The 22,409-nt window shown below is 39.4% G+C and overlaps 1 protein-coding gene across 1 annotated transcript in view; it reads left to right on the forward strand.

The window, feature by feature from the left end:
* PSD3 (pleckstrin and Sec7 domain containing 3) overlaps positions 1–22,409 on the forward strand; it is a 274,984-nt gene that overhangs the window by 209,180 nt on the left and 43,395 nt on the right. The window contains exon 10 of the mRNA XM_011934855.1: positions 19,992–20,149. Coding sequence (XP_011790245.1) covers positions 19,992–20,149 — 158 coding nt within the window. The remainder of the gene's footprint in view (positions 1–19,991; positions 20,150–22,409) is intronic.

Genomic DNA, 22,409 nt, shown 5'->3' on the forward strand with positions numbered 1-22,409 from the left:
CTCTCTCTCTCTCTCTCTCTCTCTCTCTCTCTCTCTCTCTCTCTCAATACATTCAGCCACGCTCCCATCTTTGATTGGGAGTTTAATCCATTTATATTTAGAGTAATTATCAATACAGAAAGACTTACTCTTGCTATTTTGCTATTTATTTTCTTTTCTGTCTTGCCACTTTTTACTTTACTCTTATAAGTATTCCTTTCTGTTTCACTGATTTTTTTTTTTTTTTTTTTGTAATAACCTTTATTTCTCATTTTCTTTTGTGTGTCTTTTAGGGGTTTTTTTGTTTGTTTCCTTACCATGGGGTTTACATAAAACAGTTAAAATGATCTATTTTAAGCTGATAATGATTTCAGGTCATATGACAAAACTATACTATTACTCCCTCACAAATTATATCCTTTTGTATTGTGTTCCCACTAATGTATATTTATAGGTAAAGTATTTTAATACTTTTTGAAAAATTTCTATACCAGAGTTAAAAGTCATTTATACACCACTATTACAATATTAAAGTATTGTGTATTTTTCCTACATATGGTCAGCACTTCGTATCAGTGATTGCTGCATTTGAATTCAACCAACCTGAGATTGAAATATTCAGAAAAAAAAGTTCCACAAAGTTTCAAAAAACAAAACTTGAATTTTCCACTTGCTGAGTACTATGTTGAATCTATGCCAATGTAGTAATATGTAGGCCTTTTATTAGGTATCATGAGTAATCTAGAGATGATTTAAAGTGTACAGAAGGATATACATAGGATATATGCAAATACTGTGTCATGTTATGTAAGCGACTTGAGCATCCGTGGATTTTGGTATCTATCAGGGATCCTAGGACAAATCTCCCATGGATACCAAGCCCTGTCTCTGTTCACTTTTGCCATTGAGCTTTATAGTTTCATGTTTCTGTTCAGCATTCTTTCATTTCAAGTTGAAGAACTCCTTTTAGACTTTCTTGTAAGGCAAGTCCAGCAGTAATGAACTCTCAATTTTTGTTTACCTGAGAAAATATTGTCTTTCATTTTTAAAGGGTAGTTTTGCTGGATGTAATATGCTTGTGTGGCAAGTGTTTTTTTTGTGTGTGTGTGTGTTGTTTTCCTTTTTTGAGCACTTTGAACATATCATCACAGTCACTTCTGGCCCTGGATCATTTATGCTGAGAAATCCACAGACAAATCACTTTTCTTTTGCTACTTTCAAAGTCTTTTTCTTTGACTTTTTATAATTTTGTCATTGGTCCCAGTTTAATTTATTTCCATTAATCCTGGTTGTCATTAGGCTTCTCGAATCTAGATGTCTGTTTCCTTCCTCAGATTTGAAAAGCGCTCTGTAAATAGGCTTTGTGCCCTCTTTGTTCTTTCTGCTCTTTCTTGGATTTCCATAATGTGTTGGTCTGCATAATGGTGTGCACCATTAATGTCTAAGGCTCTCTTAACTCTTTTTCATTCTTATTTATCTTTGTTTTCTGAGTGGATAATTTCAAATGGCCTGTCTTCAAGTTTGCTCATTCTTTCTTCTTTGTTTTCTGCTCTTGAGCCTCTCATCTGAATTTTTCAGTTGAATTATTGTATTCTTCAGCTTGAAAATGTCTGTTTAGTTCCCTTAAATATTTTCTCTGTGTTGGTATCCTCATTTTGTTTATTCATTTTTTTTTTAGCTTGTTGAGCATCTTTACAACGGTTATGCAGGTAATTCGTATACCTTTGTTTCTTTAGGGTCGATTTCTGGAAATTCATTTCGTTGCATTGAACCATGTTTTCCTGTTTCTTCCTGTCTCTTGTAGCTATATTGGGATCTGCACTTTTGAAGAATCAGCCACCTCTTCCATTATAGAGGCTGACTTGCTAGAGCAGAGGCCCCTCACCAGTCATCTTTGCTAGAGATTTTAGAGAACTCTGAATCCTTTTTCAGGAGCCCATAATCCTTGCACCCTCTGATGTCTGTCTTCAATACTGCAAGTTATCTGGTTTTAGAGCTGGAAGCTACCCAGCTGTCCCCTGTTCTAAGCAGCCACCAAGCCCTCAGTGTATGCCATCAGTGCCCCGAATCAGGAGAGTCAGATACCACTCCCTCAGACAGCCCTCCAAAAAGCCAGAATGCTGGATGCATACTCTGCTCCACTCTCTCTCTCCCAAGGGAGAAATCTCCAGTTGTGTGCACCTCCCAATTACGCTAAGCTGTGCCAGCCACAGAAAGCCACCTGTCTCTCTACTCTGTTCTAAGTGTCCTTCAGGCATCCAAACTATGCTAGTTATGTTAGTGCTCCGAGTGAGGTGAGACAGAAATTACTCTCTTGGGACTAAGAAGAGCTGGAATGAGGGCGACCCAGTCTACCGTTCTTCAGCCCTCCCAAAGTAGAAGCTTCAGGCTGATCACCTTTTCTCCCAATTGCATCAAGCTGTGCTGACTACAGCGAGCCACCCACCACTTTCCTTTGTTCTTAGCAGTGCCCAGGTATCCACACTATTCCAGTTCCGTCAGTGTTCCAAGTGAACCAAGGTAAAGCCATTACCCACGCAGCCCTCTGAAAAGCCAGAATATCAAAGATCTCTTTACTTTCCCCTGTGAGAGATGTCAGGGGCCAGGACGTTCTCTTCTGGTGCTGAGGCATGCCAGCTTCAGGGAGGCACTGATGTGGGTAACATCAAATCGCTCTTGTTACCTGTTTCGGTGTGGGTTTCTTGGCTTTGTGCTCTTCTGGGGTACTACAACCTCTTAACTGGATTTTGGCATTCTCTTAGTAGGTATTTTGGTCCATAAATCATTGATTACTCAATATTTTTATGGGGGGATGAGAACTGGGACTTCCTGTTCTGCTATCTTGCTAACATCACTCCCAGGAAAAGATTGTTTAAATCTATGTGGAATCATAATATAAACACAGTTTTGGCATCTTATTCTTTTCATTCTGTATATTATCATAAACAGTTTCTTATTAAAAGGTTTTTAGAAACATTTTTGGTTTTCATCAATCTGGTATTTGGTGACTGTGAAATGATATGTAATTATGGTTTTGTTTCTTCTGTCCCTAGATCATTTATAAACATACTCATTTTTAAATGCTTGTAGTATTTTTTGTTAAATAGATTTCTCGTAATTTAACCTTTTCCCCACTTTGAGACATACTTTTTTTAGTTTTACATTCATAAATAACACTACACACACACACACACACACACACACACACATGTGCACATATCTCTTTATTTTCTTAAGATTCCTAGGGGTGTCATGGGGCACATGGTAGGAATTGTTTACAGTTCTGAAAACATTTTTCTAAATTACCTCTAGAAAGATTATACTTAATTTTATTCCTTACAGAAGTTTGTGACAACATGTCTGTTTTCAGTATATTATTGACATACGGATATTCAGAGGAAAGGATCTGAAAGGATTCATTTTGAACTTTTTGTTTTTGGTGTTTGTCCACAAACACGTCCTTCCACGCTTTACACACTGCTGTAGTTGCCTTTCCACACCTGTGTTTCTCTGGAAAAGAGGCCTCCCCTTTGATTTGCCATCCACAGTAACTGAATCAGATGGTGACCCCTCATAGTATGCACACTTGCACCGCTGAGATGATCAACTGCTTTGGAATGAAGGTTGGGAAGGAATACATTTGATTTACTGTTATTTTAAATGTTTCAAAATATTACAATAATGCCATACATAAGATTGAATTATGCTAAGCTGTGCCAGCCAGTTAAAACTAGTCTTCCTTAGTCTACCCATATCTTTATTTAAAGGACTTTAACTATACTTCAACTATACTATATCTTTTTTGCTTTTGTTTGTTGTTGTTGTTTTGTTTGCTTGTTTATTTTTGTTCTTTTTTTTTTTTTTTTTGAGGCGGAGTCTCGCTCTGTCGCCCGGACTGGAGTGCAGTGGCCAGATCTCAGCTCACTGCAAGCTCCGCCTCCTGGGTTTTACGCCATTCTCCTGCCTCAGCCTCCCAAGCAGCTGGGACTACAGGCGCCCGCCACCTCGCCCGGCTAGTTTTTTGTATTTTTTAGTAGAGACGGGGTTTCACAGTGTTAGCCAGGATGGTCTCGATCTCCTGACCTCGTGATCCACCCGTCTCGGCCTCCCAAAGTGCTGGGATTACAGGCTTGAGCCACCGCACCCGGCCTATTTTTGTTCTTTACAAAAGTTTATTCTTAAATGTTCAACAGGTTCCAACACAGCACTTCATTTTAGCTGTAGGTGGCAAAAGATATTATGGCAGGGAATACAGATGCTTAAGAATGGAAGGCATGGCCGGGTGAGGTGGCTCAAGCCTGTAATCCCAGCACTTTGGGAGGCCGAGACGGGCGGATCACGAGGTCAGGAGATCGAGACCATCCTGGCTAACACGGTGAAACCCCGTCTCTACTAAAAAATACAAAAAACTAGCCGGGCGAGGTGGCGGGCGCCTGTAGTCCCAGCTACTCTGGAGGCTGAGGCAGGAGAATGGCCTAAACCCGGGAGGTGGAGGTTGCAGTGAGCTGAGATCCGGCCACTGCACCCCAGCCTGGGCGACAGAGCGAGACTCTGTCTCAAAAAAAAAAAAAAAAAAAAGGAAGGCAAGGGTCACCATCACCTCAGACACAAAGAATAACTTACTTTTGGCCAGATTTCTTAAATCAACCTTTTGGGCAGGGGACCCTTGCCCACAGCCTTTCCTGTAGCTCCTCGAATGTCTTTGTCTTTTCTTTTTGTTTCTGCTTGGAAGCCTTTTCCTCCTCATTCGTCTCCTTGGCTCATTTTAGGACTGCTTCTTGCCACTTTCATGGCTAGATCTGGTGCCTCCCACCCCTTCTCCAGACCCTGCCACTGGAAACCCGTATCTTTCATTAACATTTTGCATATTACCAGAGCAACTTTGTAAACGACACTTTCATGATTATTTTTGGGTTTTTTTTTTTTTTTATCTGAACTGTTTTCAAGCGTCCAAATTAGAAAGGACCATATCTAACACAAACCCTTTTGTCATCTTCCTTTTGTAATACATCAGGTAAGGAATATTGGAGCATGGAATGCTTCACCTTGGACCATGATCTCTTTGTGGGAAAATAGCCTTTGTAGAAAGAGGTATGGAGTTATGTGAAACCTAAAGATCACAAAGTAAATGATTTGCCGCATCCTTCTAAAATTCTCACATTACTTTGAGGGTCATGACAAGGGAGAAATGGAGGCAGTTGTTGATACTTGGGAGATTATCCATGCTCTTAGGTGGCTGGATATCTTGTATTGTCTTTATTTTCCTGTGGAGTCGGCACAGCCTCTAGTTTATAAGTCAGCTACTCTGCCCTCTGCCAGATCAGCATGTGTGTGCATGCTGGGGCCACACCGGTCCTTTTAGCTGCCTTTGTGTCTGCAAGGAAGAACCCTTTGAAATTAAATTTCACATATCACAGCTGTTTCCCCAGCATAAATTCCATCCTCTTGGCTCACTTCTTTATTTTGTCTAAAATCTCTGTAAGGGGCATAGCTGCCTTTGGCAAAACCATTTCTCTGAATACCTAGCCACCGGATTTCCACCCACTCCGTCTCAGGGTGGGCCTGGGAAGAGAAGACTATTCTCACATTCAACATTTGAGAGGAGTGACGCAAAGGAAGATGCTGTTTCAAAGTTACCAGTTCTTTCTACATCACTGTCCTCTTCCTCAGATAAATGTATTGGGAGTTTGAGTCGTCAAGATAGAGAATGGGTTAGTATTGACAAGGGAACGACTTAGTAAACTTTGAAACTTCAGCATCAGCTTGGATTAGAGCTCCAAGAAGGATGCTTCTCTAGATTTGCGATAGCTCTGGAATGTGGCAAATGTGCATGTGGAGAAAGTTGGGTGAAATTGCTTTTCTAAAGAGAAAAGCCTGGCACTAAGGAAATTATACATTTATGAAGAGTGAAAAGTAGAATCATGGGCTGTTGTTCAGATTGCTATTTCAGTTAAATCGTAAGAATGCTAGCATAGCTGTAAACTATCTATTTATGATGAGAATAAGCCTGCAAAAGGGTGGCCATGTTTGATAACCAGTCTCCACTCTCTTCTTATTGTTGTTAATGCTCTTTTTTAAAAATCAGAACTAGTATCTGTTCCTAGTAACTTTGCACACATCCTAGAGACTAATTCATCAATCAATGGAAACTTCAGCTTCACAGTTCTGGGTCTTGTGTAGCTATATCTACCTGATTGTGTAGTTTCTACCTGATTCTGTAGTTTCTTCCTAATTTGTAAAACTAAAAATTAAAAAGGTGGGTAGACTGTACAAGAAGGAAGACCTTATGAACATCAACATCTGGAAATGCCACTCCCTGTTAGGTTAATAGGGTACCGCCCACTGCTGAGGAGAACTTTGCCTCAGAGCATCCTTTGGAGTATTGAGCCATCCACCTACCTCAAGCAAGAGTTTGAGGTAGTTAAACTTCTTCCCCTTGCCCAGATTGTAGCGTGTCTTAAGGGCTAATCCTGGTGATGTGTGCATCCTACAGTGGGTTACTAATGTCCCACTGCTAGTTAATCCTTCCCCCTAGCTGGCAGCCTAACCTACCAGCACGTGATAGCAGATGCTACACAAAAAGTAAATTGTATGATTGCAAGCTGGTTTGGGGTTTACACAGTTTGGGTTTTATATCCTGCCAAAGCTATTTATCACGTCAGGTACTGTGCAAAATTCTAGGCTTCCGAAGATGACTAAGATACAATCCCTGCCTACATAGAGCTCACAAAACAGGAGGAAAACAGATAAACTGAGCATTCAGTAAGCAATGAGATGAATTAATAGAGGTGTGGAAAAATCTTACTGATGAAGGCCACCTAAGCATACTTACAAAGGTCAGAGGATGCATCCCTGAGGAATTAACATGACTTGAACTGATGCCTGAAGGATGAGCGGGAGTTTGCCAGGCAGGCAGGCGAGAAGAAACATTTTAGCCAGAGAAGGGTGAAAATAGCAGATTTGAGAGAATGTGGCATATTCAAAGAATGGCAAACTACTTTTTACATTTGCATTATAGGCTAGAGGGGGAGTAGCAAGCAGTAGAAAGATGATGAAAAATTATGTTTCAAATGATGAAGATATCATGAAAATTAAAGAGGTGGTATCATAATGTCTTAAACTTTCCCTTTTACAAAAGAAGCTGTTTTCTTCCCTCAAGGAATTTCAAGCTCTTTGAGTCAGAGGTCACTGCCACTCCCACCTATACTCAGGTACTCAAAAGACTTAGATGGCATAGTGTCCCCCATGCTAAGCAGCCCTCCTCACAGAACTTGTGTGGGGCATGTGCCCTACGAGTGCCATATTGTTCTCCCCTGTGTGCTCTTAGGATGCCAGTATTTACACTCCTAGGATTCTGGTATAGCAGAAATGTCTCTCCTTCTTCTTCTTCCCTTCTTCAGCCAGTCCCCTTGGGTGAGGAGAGAGGAGAAAAAGCCCTGGCCCGAAGTTCGTGTAATTCAGTTTGACAAAGGCTCCCTCATTTAGCCTGTTAGGTAACAGGGGCTTTGCCAGAGATGGGGATGCAAAGATCCCAGGATCCAGCCTCTGTCCTTGAGGGCTTCACTAGCACACTCAGGTTCTACATCCATTCTCTCTTTCTCCACACTTTTCTGCCCCATATACATTTCTCAGCATCAAGGATTCCTGACCGAGGGCTTCCAGTTAACTTCCTTCCTGAGTGCCCTCCGTTTTCCCTCTGCGGCTGCCAGTGTCTTGGCCTTCGGGATAAATGAGGGGGTAGCATTGCCTGAGACAGAAGGAAACAGGGCCTCTGCTTCCCTGTTTAAATGAATCAAATTGGTCTTGGAAAGAAATCATAATGGCTGGCAATTCCAACCATTCCATAAGTCCATAATGGCTGGCTTTAATGACCACTTTCCCTTGACTGCAAACACATATATACCACACACATACACAAACCACCCCCTCAGCCACAGGAATAACATTCTCTTTAGGGCCTCATTTCATTATCAATTGCTCATCAGTTACTTTAAGGCTTTCACCAAGACTTCTCAACTATATAATAGCGTATAATGATTTTTACCCATATAGAACAATTCAAGAATAATTCAATTCGCATTTCCTCATTACAAGTAGAGAGTAATAGTAAAGGCTTTCCCCATCCAAAACAAAAATAAACAAAAAAAGTCACAATAGTCATCAGAAGGAAAACTAGGCACAGCTGAAATTACACAGGAGAGAGTGCCAAGTCCTCATGGTCTCCATTCGCTCAACCTCTTTCCTCCTTCACTACTCCCATCCCAGCCAAAGTGGCTCTTCAGTGCTCTTCCAAAAGAACAGTCACACGTTGAAGACTATGAAGAGTCATACTCCAGGAAGTATACATGCCTTGTCAAGCTCCAAGTCTGTCACTTAACTAATTGCTGATTTGGAGCAGTTAATTATCCTCTCCGAGCCTCAACTCATTTATCTATAAAATGAGGGGAAATGATGTTGCATGGTTGACATAAAGAAATGATTAAATACGTGAAAACACCTGTTGCACAGCAGGTTAACAGTAAATATTGGTTCCCTTCCTGATGACTCTTACAAAAAACGAGAGTATTTTTTCTTTTAGTCCTTTCCTGATTCTTACTCATCTCATAAGGAATAAAGTGTCTGGTGTGACTGGGCACAGTGGCTCACACCTGTCATCCCAGCATTTTGGGAAGCTGAGGTGGGTAGGTTGCTTAAGCCCAAGAATTCAAGACCAGCCTGGGCAACATGGCAAAACCGCATCTCTACAAAAAATACAAATATTAGCCAGACATGGTGGTGCTTGCCTGTGGTCCCAGCTACTTAGGACGCTGAGGCAGGAGGATTGATTGAGCCCGGGAGGCAGAGGTTGCAGTAAGTCAAGACTGGGTCATTGCACTCCAGCCTGGGTGACAGAGTGAGACCTTGTCTCAAAAATAAAATAAAAATACAGTGACCGACTTTATTCCAACCTTATTTTCCTACCTTTTCACACTCTTCCTACAACAGTTTGTGTATTCAATGATTAAGAGTTAGGCCGTCTCAACCATCCAAATAAAGGCCTGTAGTTTCCCTGATACCTTTAATGAAAAATAAATAATTTATTCTACCTTTGTTTCCACTTCAGATCGGAGACAAATGCCTCCATAAATCCTCCTAGCACTAGTGCTAGGCAAGGCAGAGGGCTTTGTGTTCTGGAGCTAGAGATGTGGCATAAAAACTGGTCAAAAATACCCTATCACCCCTATTCCTCTTTCCTTTAGACATTAATTATATATATGACATGACTTCGCATACCTGGCTTCTAGTTGGAGGAATTTTACCAAAGATCAGGCACATGCCTCCTCTCCCTTTCCTTCTCACCACCTTAACCCTGGAGATTTTGATACTCCCTTTATGAAGAAATAAGCCATAGACTCTGTATACACATTCCATATGGCAAAAACATGAAACAAACACAAGGAGCCCCCCACCTTGTTGAAGAGACATTTAAGAGCTGTATTCCTGTATTAAAGAAAGCCCACATAGCCCTGCAGGTCATTTCTGTATATTTCATATCTAAAAGAATAACCACTCCAAGATCAGAGCATTATACATCACAAATGTAGGAAATGACTTGGCAGATTGCCTGAGCCAGCTTGCTTCATTGGCCATTTAGCCAGAAATAAGACTGGTTTGTTAGTGTAATAGTTTGTAGGTTACTTCTTGCATCTGAGCTTCACAACCTTATAGGAGGATACTGTTCCCATTTTTTAAATTGAAAGCCTGGCGTTCTAAAGTTGATTAACCTACTCAGTGTTATAAGGATGGTGCTAGCCAAGCTAGTATTTTTTCCGTTAGTCTCTTCTTAAGTAAATATGAATGCTCTAGTGTGAGACCCTTGTAATTACTGGAAGTTTAAAATGCTGTTGTGGGGAGAGATCTCTAACTGTTACGGCTTCGCCCAGATTCAACTAACTTGGCCACTGGACAGCAACTGTGCATTAACCTTCCCTTCAGCTTCTGACTTGAGTAAAGACTGATGGGTTTGCCCTCGCTCTGATTGCACTTCCCTGACTCCAGCCACACTTTCACTGGATTATGAGACTTTCCACACTTTCACTGCAATATGAGACTTTCCACACTTTCACTGGAATGTGAGACTTTCCACTCTTTCACTGCAATGTGAGACTTTCCACTCTTTCACTACAATGTGAGACTTTCCACTCTTTCACTACAATGTGAGACTTTCCACTCTTTCACTGCAATGTGAGACTTTCCACTCTTTCACTGCAACGTGAGACTTTCCACTCTTTCACTGGAATATGTCTTGTAACTTCTATTATTTGAGTAAGTAAACTTTGAGATTTTCTAACATAGACCTTTCTCAGGTCTGTTGTTCCCAGAAACCATGAAATATGTGGAAGTGTTGGCATCCTGTTTTATATCTCTCAGATTGACACTTAAAGTGTGGCTTAAGTATCCAATATCGGCTGAACTTTGGTTAGTCAACTACCTTTCTGATACAGAGGGCCATAAATTTACGTAGGAAGCAAGTCAATCATGAGTGCACGTATAAGATTAGGACTTTGCCCGCTTTTTAGAATGTTGTACACTAGAGATGTGATTGTGAGCAAGGTGCAGTGCCCAAAGGAGCTCTCTTCTTTATTCTGAAGAAATTAACAAATAAAAGGCCAGTTCAGTGCAATTTGAGAAATACTGCAAAGAGAGGAGGGTGCTATGGAAACACATCTGGAAGGGCACTTAACATGAGCAAGAGAGGGGAAGATCATGAAAGAGTTCCTGGAGAAAGTAGTATTTAACCCCACGTTTAAAAACACAAATAGATGTTAGTCATATAAGGGAACTCAGAGACAAACCTGTATGGATACTTAGCTGTGATATAGTGTGTGTGGGGAACTACAGGTTCAGTGGTGTTTGGGGTGGAAGAGCCTAGAAAACCATGTTAAAGTAATCCCAGCACTTTGGGAGGCCGAGACGGGCGGATCACGAAGTCAGGAGATCGAGACCATCCTGGATAACCTGGTGAAACTCCATCTTTACTAAAAAATACAAAAAAACTAGCCGGGCGAGGTGGCAGTCCCAGCTACTCGGGAGGCTGAGGCAGGAGAATGGCGTAAACCCGGAGGCAGAGCTTGCAGTGAGCTAAGATCGGGCCACCGCACTCCAGCCTGGGCGACAGAGCGAGACTCCATCTCATAAAATAAAAAAATAAAAAAAGAAAGAAAGAAAACCATGTTAAAGAGTTGAGACTTTATCTTAGAGCAGTTGGAGCTATCACATGTTTTAAATGGGATGGGGAGTGACATGATTATTTTACTTATTTTTTTTGAAACTAGGTCTCTGTTACCCAAGGTGGAGTGCAATGGCAGGGTCTCGGCTCACTGCAGCCTTGACCCCACCCAGGATCAAGCAGTCCTCCAACTTCAGCCCCCTGAGTATCTGGGACCACAGGTGTGCACCACCACAACGGGCTAATTTTTCTATTATTTGTACAGATGGGGTCTCACTTTGTTACCCAGGCTGGTCTTGAATTCCTCAATTTAAGCGATCCTCCTGCCTTGGCCTCCCAAAGTGCAGGGATTATAGGCATGAGCCACCACACACAGCATCCATATTTATATTTTAAAAAAATCAGTCTGGGCCGGATGTGGTGGCTCATGCCTGTAATCCCAGCATTTTGGGAGGCCGAAGCAGGTGGATCATGAGGTCAGGAGTTCGAGACCAGCCTGACCAACATGGTGAAACTCCATCTCTAAAATACAAAAATACTAAAATACTAAAAATACAAAAATTAGTCAAGTGCGGTGGCATGTGCCTGTAGTCCTAGCTACTCAGAAGGCTGAGGCAGGAGAATTGCTTGAACCTGGGAGGCGGAGCTTGCAGTGAGCTGAGATCTCGCCACTGCACTCCAGCCTGGGTGACAGAGCGAAACTCTGTCTCAAAAAAAAAAAAAGATCAGTCTGGCTGCAGGATGGAGAATGACTTGGAAACAGGTTCTATCAAAGACATAGAGACCAGATTAACTTGAACCAGAGCAGGGGTAAGAATGAGGGAGAAACATAGTTCTACTTGGAGAGTTTAGTTTGAGGTGTTGAATTCAGGGTGTGTGAAATAATAAAATGGATGTGTCCAGTAAGCAATTATGCATACTTTGATCTGGAGCCAATCAAGGGGCCAGAAATGCAGATCTGAGCAGTCATTAACAATGAATTGATAATTTAAGCCATGCAAGTAGATGATGTCACTCCAAGAGTGAGGAGAAGATGGAGGACAGAGCCAATGGACCAGATGCTCATATGTGCCCTAGGAAGAAGAGACAGGGGAGGAGCCTGTGTGATGTGGCCAGACGGGAAGAAAACTAAGCCAGAGAGAAAACTGGTACCACAGACGTTAAGAAATGTTTGAAATGTGCCCTGTCATGAAAAGGTAAGATAGGGAATTGGAGAGTGCCGTGTGAATTCAGCAAGTAGGACGTTGTCGATGAAGCAGTTTCAGTGTGGTGGTGAGTGTGGAAGGCAGATTGGAGAGTTGAGGATGCAGAGGCAGAGAGGACATAGACAACTACTCTCGAGAAGCTCGCCCAGAAGTTTCCAGTTTGATCCACTCCACTCCTGTTTTTCTCATATTCCCCTTCCTGTGACTTTTGAAAGTAACAAGTCCCCAGCATCTGTCTCATTTTTCATTGAATCTCTTTTCTTACCTGTTGCTGATTTAACTCTAAAGTAAAATAAGTCCTTGTCTTTGTTCCTTTCCCCCAGACAGTTTCTTACATTATCCAGAACTCTTGTTTTGCCTCTCCGGGTTACACACAATCTGCCTCATCACCATTTGCCTCATTTTCCTTTCTGGCCCCTTCCTTAATGTTACTTAGTCACATTTTCCTTTCACTTTCAAGCAAAGAGTAAATCCACAGAGCATAACGATAGTAATGTCACATCCCTTTACAAAATGTCATGTTGGGAGCTATGTGAGAAATAAACATAGCATCTAGTTCCTGAAAATACTTGTCTTGACAGTGTGGATGAGAAGACCAGTATTACCCAATGAATGACTAGTGGACTCTTAAAATCATCTCATGGAAAAGCACCAATTAACATGATACAAACCAAGTGTATAGGTGAGGGTTGGAGAAAACACAGGATAAATGGAATAAATTTGGGTGAATAATTCTTTCTAGTTTCTGTAACTCTCTGAGATAGAGCTCGTGATATACAACACCAGTATAGGGGATGATTTAAATATTTGCACATTTCAAAACTGTTCCAGAGTCCAGGTATCAGTCATGATCTGGCATAATAGAACATTTATGGTGCAGTGTTTTTGTCTGTTCTATAGCTGAGTAAGAACACACTCCTATCTGCGTTTTCTCTCGTAGTTTCAGTGCCCCTGAGCCCAAGAGTACCTAAAAAATGTATGCCCTATTGGTAGTTAATTATTACTATAGGAATGTAAAGTGTTCATGGAAGAAAAGACAAATATTATTTTAATGTAATACTCATAGTTCATATGTGCTTTAAAAATTAGAAATTGCTATGAATTGAGTGTGCGTTTTAATTGACATTAAAGTGATGAAATTCCTGTTGGTTCTGATGATCCATCACTGTTGACATTTGGATAGTAACTTCATATCCACTTTGTTACAGAGTGAGTCATCTGCTAGCCAAGTGCTTTGACAAGCCTTTGCTATGACATAGCTTCAGAAGTTCTCTCTCAGTTTCTGTCATGGGCTTTGTGTCTGTCCCTGCCAGTCTCTGCTTCTCTCTTGAAAGTATTTTTGTAAGGCTTGTGATGTTATTCTTGTTCCAGTTCTGGTTGTTACAAAACTGAACTGCCCTAGAGATGATTGATGGAATGGTTAAGAGCGATGGGTGTAGGTGGCTGGTTAGTGCATGGCAGTGAATTACTTAGAGTTCACCTCTTGCTGATTGCAGTCTGCAGACCAGGCTCTCAAGAATCTCTGATGTTTTTTATCTTTAGAGTCTCAGAAACAACTGTTCAAACCTGAATTTCTTTACCTTTACCATATCTTTAGAAGTGAAAAATCAGTTCATTATCTAAAATGTACATTTGCTGTCACAGATTAGGAACTGTGTCCTTGGTGCAGAATCATCTTTATTCTTTGGCTTACTCGGAAGAGAGATTTTGTTCCAGCTCCCTATACGTGGTTTTTGGTTTTTGTGTTTTGTTTTGGGGAGTTGTTTGTTTGTTTTTTGAGACGGAGTCTCGCTCTGTCGCCCAGGCTGGAGTGCAGTGGCCGGATCTCAGCTCACTGCAAGCTCCGCCTCCCGGGTTCACGCCATTCTCCTGCCTCAGCCTCCCGAGTAGCTGGGACTACAGGCCCCCACCGCCATGCCCGGCTAATTTTTTTGTATTTTTTAGTAGAAACCGGGTTTCACCATGTTAGCCAGGATGGTCTCAATCTCCTTACCTCATGATCCGCCCGCCTCAGCCTCCCAAAGTGCTGGGATTACAGGCGTGAGCCACCGCGCCCGGCCTGTTTGTTTTTTGACACAGATTCGCACTCTTTCACCCGGGCTGGAATGCAGCGGTGTGATCACAGTTCACTGCAGCTTTGACCTCCCAGGCTCAACCAATAGGTTTTTTAAAAGTTTAGTTGGAAAAGCAGTTCTTGCAGTGTTGGTCGCATCAGGGTAGGGCTTGGTTCAGGCACAGAAGGAAGCCACTGAAGAGTCAAGGCCTCCCAGACTGTGATGACAGCAACCAGTCCGGAGCTGATGTGCCCAAGACTGTGGCGCTCAGAGCAGGCCCGTCTCTGTCCTGGTCTCCTGTTGCCCCTTCTGCTTTCTTGTGAGCTCATGAAGTTTTTATTTCCTTTTGTGAAACTGCTGGTTCTGTGCTCTTTTACATGTTGAAATAGCTATTAGGACGAAGCTGAATGATTTTTAGAAAGACACTTAATCAGATATACTTAGCATTTTTTAAAAAAGATAGTCATCAAATTATGAAAAACGTTTTTAATGCCATTTTCAAAACCATGAATTAATAGACAATTTAGGACCCAGCTTCCTTTAATTACTAACATTTTTATTTATTTCCACGTAGCTCCAAGTAACAATGTGGTCTCCTTTCCCCTTTTTATGTTCTCTCAGTGGAAATCAAGACCATTTCAGCTTTGTTGAAAATTGTCTTAATTACATGTAGCTATTTTGCCTATTTAATGAGGCATGAAGTAAATAATATGTTGAAAACTGGAGTCTTGAATATGCTTTTTAAATTGATAAGAATTTTAATTACAATTTGGTCATTTTCCAAATTGTAGTTTATATTACCTGAAAGTACAGTTTTTCAGAGTTGATGCCAATTTTTTTTGTACATATGTAGATGATTTTTATGTTAGTGTGTTAAGATTCAACTTCACAAGAGGTTTAATTAACAAGCTTCTTAGGGAAAAATACTTTATTTCATGCTTTAAATAAATTTAAAATAAATAGCATTGTGAAATCACATTCTTGGTGCTTATTGGGACGGTGGAGCGATCCAATGAATCCTATTACATATAACGATGTAGATTGCAGGGAACACGAGAGAGTAACATGTTTTTAGTCATCATTTTCACCCCTCATTTATTTGAGAAAATGGATAGTAATTAGATGTCATGGAGCATTTTCTTTTCTTACAGAAAATTTCTTGATTGGATTTATCTTGCTCACTCTTTCACATTTAGTTTGCACAGCAAATAGTCCTTGTTTTGAAGTGATTTGATTACAGTAATTTATCCCTTATTTCTTCCTTCCCAATTCTACCATTTAAACACTGTCTTCTCTTTCAGTGAAAAATACAGATGTCAGAATGAACTTGGTAGGATAAAGTCATTTTTTTAATCCAACTGTCAACTCTAATGTTACCACTCTACTATTGGTTTTTGCTGTGTGTGTGTGTGTGTGTGTGTGTGTGTGTGTGTGTGTGTGTGTGGAGTTGGAGCTTTATTTTTCTAGTAGGAATTCAATATGCTGAAAATATTTTAAAGTTTGTATTTTGCCTTTTTAAGAAAAAATGGTAAAATTGTATTATCAACTAGAAAAGTGGAAGCTTCTTAGACTTAAAATTTTTCAACTTCAGTTTAGCCCTAATTAAATATATCCTGTCTTCCACTGATGCCCTATGTAGCATTTTCCTTCCAATGTAAGGTAATCTGGCAGTGTATATTAGAGTTTTGGAAACTACCTTGGAATAGAGTCCTCTTTTAAAATAATTGTACAGTTCTTCCAAAGTGACAATTACTGTTGGCTTTTTCCTAGGTCTGTAATAAATGTTGCATTAAAAAATTTTTTTTGCATTTTTAAGAGCAGTCTAAGAATGTCATCCTTTGAGCTTGGTTTTAAATGAAGATATCAGCAGATAATATACTCGAAGAATATTTATAGTGGCTCCAAATGAGACAGTCTATGTCATTCAATAGTAATAGCTACCAATTGGTTTTGTGTTTCATATTCACCTATAGCAGTTTGTTAGACATTGTGATATAAATGTGGAGTTGAAACCATCCCAACGGTTACATAGAATGGCATGCAGAACAGGGGATAGCGAAGTAATGACCAGAGAGGTAGGAGAGAAACCAGAAGAATACTGTGACAAAAAGCCAAGGAAGAATTTCAAAAATCTGGAAGATGTAAAAGAATTGTAGGTTGGCACTGGATGCAACCATAGCTGGAAAGCTTAAATCTGTCTTAGCTACAGTTTGCGCAAGTATGTGTATTACTTTTGTCAGCAATTATCAACCCAAGTAATGATCACATAAGGGAGAATAAGGATGGGACTTTTTAGTTTCAGACTGGATGGATAAGAAAAGTAAGGCATAGCCTAGCAAAAAGTCCTGAATTCTAAGATTAAAGGAAAACCTGTATGTGATTCCTAAGAGAAAAAACAGGAAAAAGATAAAATAATCAGATTGGCATTGGACTTGTGCTAAACTGGAAGCTAGAAGGTGGTAGAATAGCATCTCCAGATGATAAGTAAAACAAGTGAAGAAGGCTGCAGCCTTATGTTCTCTATCCAGTTCTATACCTATCAAAGAAATGAAAGATACTTGAGGATAAGAATAAAACAGTATACCACCTACCTAAAGAAAATACTTGAGGGAAGAGAAAATAGCAAAGGTATGAGAGGAGAGAGGTCAAGATGGAAAAAAGAAAGAAGCAGGTGAGCAAGGAAACACAGATGCAGTTAAATATATGAGGGGAGACTCAGAATGTATAATCTAAATTCAAAATAAGGTTTCTTGAAACAGAAAATGCATAACACGATAATTTTAGTAACATTGCAGAACAAAACATTTTTCAAAGTCTTGTTGATGTGGGTGAGGAATAGATAAATAAAGCATTTTCTTAAAAGAAAGACTTTTTTAAATTTCCATGGTATATGACTAAGCATTTAACAGGATAAAGAAGAACATTTTAAGTAATAAGTGGCACATGGTTATAAGGAAGGTGATAGTTATAAACCTAAATGCACCAGACAACATAGCAACTAAAATATATATAAAAAAAGCTATCAGAAATGCAACAAGAACTTGAAGTGGAAATGGTTAATATACTTGTCTGAAGGGGATAAACTAGTAGAAAAAATGCTGTAAGGGCAGAGGAACTGATTCAGTAAACTTGAATATAAATACACATTCATCCCTCAAAGAATAAATGTTTTGTATGCTTATGCAACATTAACAAAAATCAAACATGTGATTGGCCACAAGAAAAACCTTACCAAATGTGGGAAAAATAGATTTTCTAGACCATATTCTCTGGTCATAAACCAATAAAATTAGGAATATATAATAATATATAACTAAAACTTTACCTTAAATTTGAGAAACACATTCTTTGATGTTGCTAAGATTAAAGAAGGGGTAAAAATTAAAACTACAAACTATCTAGAAAGCATTGAAAAAATACTCTTCATTCCCAAACTCTGCTATGCAGTGTAACCCATACTCAGAGGAAAAATTGTAACCTTAAATTCTTTCTTAACCAAAGGAGAAATATGGAAAATAAAAGAACTAGGTAATCATCTTAAGAAATTCAAACAACAATAAAATATTAATTCAGAGAAAATAGGGAAGAGGAATTAAGATAAAAGCTTAAATCATGGACCTAGAATATAAAAAAAAGGTACACACAAATTTCTAGGCTAACCTTTGTGCAAACTCGATCATTTGTGTGTTAGGGGATCATTATGCATGGAAATGGAGGTGGCATATAAATTCCCTAAAGTGATTTTGGCCCTCATCATTTCCCCTCTTTCCAGTTATTTACCTACCTCATGTTTTTGTCTGGAATCTAAGTTACACCACATGGAGAGCCAGATATGCAGGATTCTGTTATAGCATAATTATAAGGCTGGAGGGGTTTTGTAGTCATGCTACCTCTAATTGAAATTCCTACTCTAATGAAAATTTCCCTGGAAGGAGATTTGTGAATATTTGGAATGCTAAATTCCTGAGAAAAATCTCTTTTAAAAAATGACAAGACAGATCTTAAAACGTAACTAGATTATAGTTTTATGAATTACTGGGAATTATGTAATAGGTACATATAAATATCTTGTATTTAATTTTTTAAATTCTCCTTTATTCATCATACCACTCTAGAAGACTGTCATTGTCAATAGCAGTTCTTAACCTCAGAGGCTTAATAAAGTAGGACTTGTTGCAATCCCAAAGTAACAGTTTTGTCATTTAATATTATAAATGTGGATAATCTTTATATTACAGCTGGTATTTACATCTTATTGTAGAGGGAAAACCTTTGCCTCACAGCATTGTCACATTAAAGATTATTTTTGACTCGGTTTGAATTGGTGGCAAGTAGTACGTTTGAACTACTTGTTTTGTGGAGGGGATAAATGGAAGGGAGGGGCATTATGGAGGACTATCATTGTTTTTCTGAAAATTGGTAAAAGCAGACTGATAAGAAATCAGACGATATCTTTCTTTAGGCTTTTACTGCTAATTAGAAGATGATGTGGTGTGTGTGTTCGGGTGTACGTGTGTGTGTTTTACAGAAGAAATGCAAGTTTAGTGTCATATCTTGTTTTTGATAAAATATGGGAAGGAGGAAGGGGGGCCTTAAACTCTAGAAAATATCTAACAGTTTGTAGCATATGCGTTTACCTATTTTTCAGTTTTATGATAACAAGCTAAGCTTTCACCTGATTATTAAATTCTCCTCTTTTCTTTCAGGAGAAGAGCTGGAGTAATCATTTTACTTTACTATTCATTTTTCTTTTGATAGTATAAGTCTAAACAGGCCAGTCACAGTGGCTCACGTCTGTAATCCGAGCACTTTGGGAGGCCCAGGCAGGTGGATCACCTAGGTCAGGAGTTTGAGACCTGCGTGGCCAACATTGTGAAACCGTGTCTCTACTAAAAGTACAAAATTAGCTGAGTGTGGTGACACATGCCTGTAATTCCAGCTACTTGGGAGGCTGAGGCAGGAGAATCACTTAAACCTGGGAGGCAGAGGATGCGGTGAGCCAAGATCGTGCCATTGCACTCCAGCCTGGGCAACAAGAGTAAATCTCCATCTCACCAAAAAAAAAAAAAAAAAAAAATTAGTCTAAACAGAAAGTAACAGGTAGTATCTTTAGAGCAAAGAACACAATGGCATTGTTTTTACCCTCTGTATAATTCTGTTGACAGTTATCTGTAAGGTGTTGCTTTTATCCATTTAATCCTGAAACCAAATCACACTGTTGGTCCAAGTCTCATTTCTGTTCACTATAAAATGCGTACGATAGACACTTCTGCCTTTGGCCCTACTTAGCTATTTACCTCAATTATTATATATCAGTTTTTAAAAAAATGCCTTTTGGGTAGATGTATTTTCTCATTCTCAGCAAATTTTTCAAACAACATGATGTTCTATAGCATTTATAAGATTGTTTTTAATCACCACTCATTTCATTTTTTTCATTCACTTGAATTTTCTGAAAGCTTTTTTTTTAGTTTTTGCTTTTAAAAATTTAAGTTGAAATCTGATCATGATTTTTGTGTTTATTTTCTTTGTATCCATCTATAGGACGAATACAAGCCAGAAAAGGCCTTGTCTGAAGAGGACTTGAAAAACGCTGTGAGTGTGCACCACGCGTTGGCATCCAAGGCCACGGATTATGAGAAGAAACCAAACGTGTTTAAACTTAAAACTGCCGACTGGAGGGTCTTGCTTTTTCAAACTCAGTATGTTTTGTTGGTTTTTATTTGATTTTGTGTTTTAGTTCACTTAGCACCACTTTATACCAAGGAATAAAATCAAGCTCTGCATGGGAAATTTTTTGAGTTGGAATCAAAGTCATGAACTGCTTTCATTAGTGAGGTAACTGCCCAAGATTACAATTAAAAAAAAAAAAAGAAACCCAGGATTTACGTTTTTGTCTGTTACAAAGTAGCCCTTTGACTTTTAGTCAGCCGCTTACCATCTCTAGAATTCAGTGTCCTCATCAATAAAATATGAGAGTTTTAGTAGACAAGTTCTATCACAAAATGAGTAAAACAGACCTGGATAACACCATTTCTCTAGCTCTTTCGCCTGCCACGTAGTTTAACCTCTGAACCTCAGCTTGTCACTCGTGTAGGGGATAATGTTTATCTTACAGAGTTCTAGTGAGGAGTCCTTGAGATAAGTGTATATAATACCTCACACAGTGCTTGGCACATAGGAACTGTTCAATAAATGTAAATGTTTAATTTATTTTTTTGTTTCCCTTCTGAGTTCTAATAGTCCATGATTATACTAGAAGGAAAAGGTGTCATTCTACTGTGAGCAAGGAAATGGGATGAATTGCCAGTTTTAGGAGGAAGTTGTAAGGAAACACGTTGCCCCGGGTTTTTGAGTGTAGGAATGGGACAGTTAACGTCACGCAGGGACCCATAGCTGGATGTAAAATTGCAGCTATTAGGCATAAAGAAACTTTCAAATTATTCTATTCCCTGATTTCTTAAATCGGAAATACCAGATGTAATAACTCAGGAGATCGAATTACTTTAGACAGAATTGATGCAAAAAACAGTCCATTGAAATAATAATGGAGCCAGAGAGATCAGCCTAGAGAGGGTGCCGTGAGGAGCTGACATTTAGTGTGGTCACAGATTAGTTAGTGTGATTTCTCTCAGAGTAATTGATGAAGGAAATGACTTTGGGGTTTTTTTTTTTACTTTTTATTTATTGATTATGTGTATGGTAGATAATCTGTCCTGATTCATGATGATTTCTACCATTCATTTATGAGTTTACAAATATTTATTAACTGCTGTGAATCTTGGGTTTTCTGGATATAATGACACATAAATTAAAAATATCACATCAGATGATTTTCACCTCCTCTCAGGTGGGTTTTTTAAACAGTCTTATTGAGGTATGCTTTACATACCATAAAATATCACCAGTTTGAAACGTGCATTTCAATGATTTTTTGGCATATTTACAGAATGGCTCAGCCATCACCACAATCCAGTTTTGAAACGTGTCTATCACTCCAAAGAGATCCCCATGTACATTTTGTAGTCACTTCCATTCTCACCTTCAGCCCCAGGCACCCACTAATCTACTTTCGGCCTCTATACTATTGCCTTTACTGGACAATTCATACAAACAGACTAATATATTATGTGGTCTTTTGTGTCTGGCTTCTTCTATGTAACATAAAGCTTTGAAAGTTTATCCATATTGTAGTGTGTGTCAGTACTTTATTGCTAACTACTATTCGGTTGTGTGCATTTACCACATTTTGCTTATGCATTTACTGGACAATTTGGATTGTTTCCCTTTTCTGACTCTTAGGAATGATGATGCTATAAACACTAACATACAAATCTTTGCGTATCTGTATGTTTTCTTTTGAGATGGAGTCTCGCTTTGCCACCCTAGCGTGGAGTGCAGTGGTGTGATCTCTGTTCACTGTAACCTCCACGTCCCAGGTAGAAGTGATTCTCCTGCCTCAGCCTCCCAGGTAGCTGGGACTAAAAGTGCCCACCACCACGCCCAGCTAATTTTTGTATTTTTAGTAGAGATGGACTTTCACCATGTTGGCCAGGCTGGTCTTGAACTCCTGACCTCAGGTTATCTGCCCACCTCGGCTTCCCAAAATGCTGGGATTACAGGCATGAGCCACCGCGTCCGACGTTTCTATATGTTTTTATATCTCTTGGATAGCTACTTAGGAGTAGAATTGCTGGGTCGTATGATAAATGCATAGTTAACTTTCGAAGAACCTGTCAAACTGTTTTCCACAGTAGATAAATCCTTTTACCTTACGTCTACCAATACATTCCTCAGTTAGATTTTAAAATTAAACAGTACAATTAAAAGAGAGGAGTAAATTTTATAATTAATTTGTGGCATAGCCTCATATCAAACAGAAAGTAAGCGTTTAATAAATATTTATTGTCAAGTGTTACTCGTTTTTCCCTTCTGTTTCCTAGAGAGAGAATCACAGTGTTG

Source organism: Colobus angolensis, unplaced genomic scaffold, assembly GCF_000951035.1.
Source record: "Colobus angolensis palliatus isolate OR3802 unplaced genomic scaffold, Cang.pa_1.0 Scaffold14, whole genome shotgun sequence".
Taxonomy (NCBI): Eukaryota; Metazoa; Chordata; class Mammalia; order Primates; family Cercopithecidae; genus Colobus; species Colobus angolensis.